At 47.6% G+C, this 5,028-nt stretch overlaps 1 protein-coding gene across 1 annotated transcript; it reads left to right on the plus strand.

Moving 5' to 3' along the window:
- Positions 1–611: 611 nt before the first annotated feature.
- Positions 612–3,420, plus strand: uncx (UNC homeobox; the record flags this gene model as incomplete). The annotated part of the gene is made up of 3 exons (XM_079233339.1): positions 612–867; positions 1,461–1,636; positions 2,407–3,420. 3 exons carry the CDS (start codon positions 612–614, stop codon positions 3,418–3,420), a joined length of 1,446 nt encoding a protein of 481 aa, XP_079089465.1.
- Positions 3,421–5,028: the final 1,608 nt, after the last annotated feature.

A 5,028-nucleotide genomic window follows, 5' to 3' on the forward strand; every position in this document is an offset into this window, starting at 1 on the left:
GTCACGCAAAAAAACAAGTTCTCACTTTTTTCTGCTATCCCAAAGAGGTGTGCCAATACAAAAAGGCTAATAAACCACCACATTCTACAACACTAATAATGAGCATGAACAGCTATGCCTTTAACTTGCATAAAGTGTGATATTTCGTGCTAAACATCTGGTCTAATATTCATATATTTGCAGCTCCGCACACTGAACAAAACGTCCGGAAGCCTCTGGCCTCACCGATCCGCCTGCAGCCTCCTCTTCCCGGGCTTCAGTGAGCCCTTCCTCCCGGTGGGTCCCCCGTGTAGTCGCGATGTAGTTCTTATCAAAGCCCTCCTGTCTTGTTGTGACAGCTCTGATATTGTTTATTGAGGTGGATGTCAGCTTTAATTAGCAATCGATACGGGGAGCGTTTGCAGAGCGCGCCTCTGACGTCAGCGTCCATTACCGCTTCTCATTGGGTCTCATATTCCCAGAGCCTGGGCTAATTATTGGGAGGTTCATGTGGATAAAGTACAGCTCATCCCTCCCTTCACATCATGTCCCCTGCTCGTTGGCCACACTCACTGCATGCTTTTTAAATTCCCATCACCGGCCTCCAGACGTCGTTTCCTCTTGCCTGCGGGATGATGGACAGCAGGATACTGGATCCACCTCACGCCCAGTTCGGGGGCTCACTCGGCGGGATGGTGGGCTTCCCGTACCATCTGAGCCACCATCACGTTTACGAACTAGCCGGGCACCAACTCCAGTCCGCGTCCGCGGTCCCCTTCTCAATAGACGGATTACTTAACGGCTCCTGCACGGCGTCGGTGGGTACCAACCCGCTCTTGTCTTCGGGCTGCGGCATGAATGGAGATAACCATCAGTACAAACTGACAGGTAAGCCACATTGTGTGTGTACACGCCGCACAATAACACCTCTGCGCCGGCTGTTTGCACGCAGACAGAAAGACAGAAAGACACAAAGACAGGATATTGCGATACAAGTTCTCGTTTAAAGGGCACGCGGAAGCATCCGCATCCAGAGAGCAGCATCCTCATCCAGAGCAGCATCCTCCGCCTCCCACCTCGTCTCCATCTCCGAAAGCTGAAGATGTTACACAGCGGGGGGAAAAAACTAAACAATGTTCCCGTCAGGTCCGGAAATAGTAGCGCGAGGGAAAGCCTGTGTTAACATCTCAAGGTTTCAGGAAAAGGCGACAGATTTGTTAGAAGCTGCAGGCTGCGTGCGCGCGCGCGTGTGTTATGTGTGTGTGTGTGTGTGTGTGTGTGTGTGTGTGTGTGTGTGTGTGTACTTCAATATCCCAAATGCGATCCCCTTCTTCAGCTGTAAAGTTAGCAGAATGACCCGCATGTGTATGAAATCAGTCCAGTTAGTATTGTGTTGAAATGTGGTAATTAAAAAAAAATATGATGTAATAATATTGCAGGCTGCTGTTTTGTTGACATTGTTTTCCTCATTCTGCTGTCAGACTCGGGGGACCCAGACAAAGATAGTCCAGGATGCAAGAGACGGAGAACTCGCACAAATTTCACTGGTTGGCAGCTGGAGGAATTAGAAAAGGCTTTTAACGAGAGTCACTACCCGGACGTGTTCATGAGGGAGGCGCTGGCGCTGCGGCTGGATCTCATAGAGTCTAGAGTTCAGGTAAATATTCATTTTGCTCCCTCATATATCAATGCACGCGTGTGTTTCTGTATTCCTTTGTTTATTATTATCATGACAAAGGCTCAGCGTTTCAATTTATTGGTCCAAAAAATAGCAGAAACCTCCAGGTATTAATTTTGGTTCATAACAGACAGCTTGTAATAATAATAATAAAGCAATACTAACCAAAAAGGACCCACTAGATGGATGTGTGTTGTTTGACCTTTCCATGGGTTATGTTGGTCCAATAAATCAATTTTAATTACACCTTCATTTTGAATTCCTTTAACGACATAATTTCCTTCACAAATCTTGTCGTTATATTTGTCAAATATATTAAAAATCTGAAATCCAAATAACCAAAAATATCGAATGTACACAGTGACCATCAATTATGAACTTTATTAACAACAACCTACCTTATCTTATATAATCACATTATTGTTGACACATATTTAAAGTTGAATTCCTTAATTGGGTTTACATGGGAAATACAATAAAATAAAAATATTTAGACCTCTAAATCTGACTTTAACTAAATGTAAAGCTTATTTAGTGAAGCTTCATCCTAATTTAGTGTCGCTTGTGTGCACAGATTTTTAATCAAAGGCCTAATTAAAGGCCTGCATGGAAAACAACAAGCGCAAGGTGCCACCTCACCATTTGCTTAATTACCGTATTGTTAAAACAGACACTTTTTTTTTTGCTCTAATTAATTTCGCAGTGACAGAACATTACACACTTCCCCCCCTTCCCTTCCCTCTCTCCAGGTCTGGTTCCAGAACCGCAGAGCCAAGTGGAGGAAGAAGGAGAACACAAAGAAAGGTCCGGGTCGACCCGCGCACAACGCGCACCCCACCACGTGCAGCGGGGAGCCCATGGACCCGGACGAGATCGCGCGCAGGGAGCTGGACCGGATGGACAAGAAGAAGCGCAAGCAGGAGCGCCGGCTGCTCAAGTCCCAGAACAGGCTCGCTGCTGGGGATTTATTTCACACCCCGGGGTCGGACAGCGACAGCGGCTTGTCGCACGTGACCGACAGCGACCACACGGGCCCGCCTTTTGACTCTGTGGGGGGGTCGAGCTGCGACCAAACACCTCACCCTCTCCAGACCCAAAACCACAACCAAAGACACTTGGACCGGGATGCTGGCGGCTCCGAGCTGGACTCACCCGACTCCATCGTGCACCGGTCCAGCCTGTGCTCCGGCAACGGCGCGTCCAGCGCGCAGAAGCTCAACCCTTTCAGCGTCGAGAGCCTCCTTTCGGACTCCAGGCCGAGACGCAACCCCGCGGCCTTACCCTCCTCCCGGCCTTTGCTAGGGAAAGGACACTTCCTGCTCTACCCCATCACTCAGCCGCTCGGATTCATTGTCCCTCAGACTGCTCTGAAGACAACAATAGCAGCGGCGGCAGCGGCGGCGGCGGCTCTCCATGACATTGACCCCCCAGCGGAGAGAAACCAGACCAGTGTCCGCTGCAGCGGCCCTGCCGGATGTAGGAGCAGCTCGCCGGGCTCTGCAGACGCCACCCGGAAGGGACCCGAGGACCAGACCCGTTCACCGCACACCAGCCCGTCCCGGGCCGCCTTTTCCTCTGGCAAGAGCACTCAGACCTCTGTTATTTGCAGCGAACACAGTCCGACACTCATTAACAAGCCTGTCGATGCAGACAGAAAGGAGCATTTAGAGATCAAGGACCACCCTGACCACGCCGAGTGTGTCCTCAGTGACAGTCCGGCGGAAACAAAGACAGACTCTAAAGAAGATGTCGACATGGAATAAATGATTTGGGGTAAACAAAAAGAGCAGAATCCCACTGATATAGCCTCTAAACGACATCTTCCATTAGGCCAAAGCTTCACCAGAAACCACATCTTTGCATCTAATCTAGGTTTCCCCACTTTGCTGTTAATTTGACGATGTTGTCTCACTCTCTCTTTCTCTTGCTCTCTCAATCTCTCTCTCTGCGCGTGCGTGTGTGCGTGTATGTGTGTGTGCGTGTGTGTGTGAGAGAGAGTGAGGAATCTCTAGATATCCTTTAATGTGTGATAACTTGTCGAGAAAAAAAAACAAAACACAAGACCACGAGACCAACAAAAATCCTCAAGAGCTGTAAAAAGGTATTATACTATTTATATATGTACGTTTTTTCTTAAATAAATCTATTGTATACAAGCACCTGAAACCGTGTGAGACCTTAAATAGCAGCGCAGGACTACAGTAGCCTACAGTAGGAAGGGCTTTCTTAAGAAATCTCATGTTGTACTTTGTATATTGCCTTAACAAATTTATTCATCTATAAGCCCCCACTGAAATGAGGTTACGAGCCTGAGGCGAAAAGGACCCGCTCGACTCCTGCAGAGTTTTGATATGAAAGTAATTATTTTCCCGGTGGCTACTGCAGGGGGATTCAGTTTATTTTAGCTCAAAGGGGGTTATAATACATTACCGATTTCTAGTGATATGAAATCACATAAACTTCCAAGAATAATAGAATTAGCATGAAAAGGCCTGGGTGTCAAATTGAAATAGGAAAATAATAGCCCCGGCAGCTGGGAGTGTGTGTGTTTGTGCATATTGGATAGGAGATGGGGATTCGTGGGGAGGCATTTTCATGAGCTTTTTTTTCTTCCCCTCCTTCTTCTTCTTCATCCCCCTCGCTCTCCACTTTGTCAGGGCCCCTTGTAGCAGGGCTATATTAAGATAGATGTTCGATGATATCCCTCATTGTTCTGTCGCTTTACATTGATGTTTCTGTGTTATCAGCCTATTGATCATGCGTCGGCTGTAATAGGACGAGGCTGAGGAAAACGTGCCTATTTACAATAGCAGAACACATTTGTTCTAATAGGGCTGGCGGTCCCCGGGGAGGTCCCTGCACGCGCGGGATCCGGGACATCTGCTCCCCTTTTCGCAATATTAGCTGTGTTGACCACAATATCACGTCGACCCAAAGGAGGAGATGTCGAGGCTCCTGTGTGCGGTGTAATAACATTAAAAAAAATAATAATCTTAAAACAAAACAATACAAAAAAAAGCTTCCAGTCCACCCCAGAGCCCTTTAGTGTTCTCGTTGGGTCTTGATTTGCAAATAAATTGAAAATAATCAGAGGGGTGAGCTTTACGTCTGAGCCGGCGCAAATGAATTTCTGAGCCAGTGTCCCTTTCAAAAATATTTACATAAATTTCAACCCATGCAGCTGTTTGCTCTAGGAAGCAATGTCTTATTAGGTTGACGGGGGACACAGCCAACGCGCGCGCACGCGCAGGGAGCGCGCGGCAGATTAAGGCCCGCGTGGGGCGGTGGGTGAGAGGGGCATCCTCATTGGGCTTCATGGCGTTTTAACAGTTCTGTTTATTCATTTATTTTATCTTTCATGGCATCAATCT

This window comes from Taurulus bubalis (genome assembly GCF_910589615.1).
Source record: "Taurulus bubalis genome assembly, chromosome: 17".
NCBI classification, from domain to species: domain Eukaryota; kingdom Metazoa; phylum Chordata; class Actinopteri; order Perciformes; family Cottidae; genus Taurulus; species Taurulus bubalis.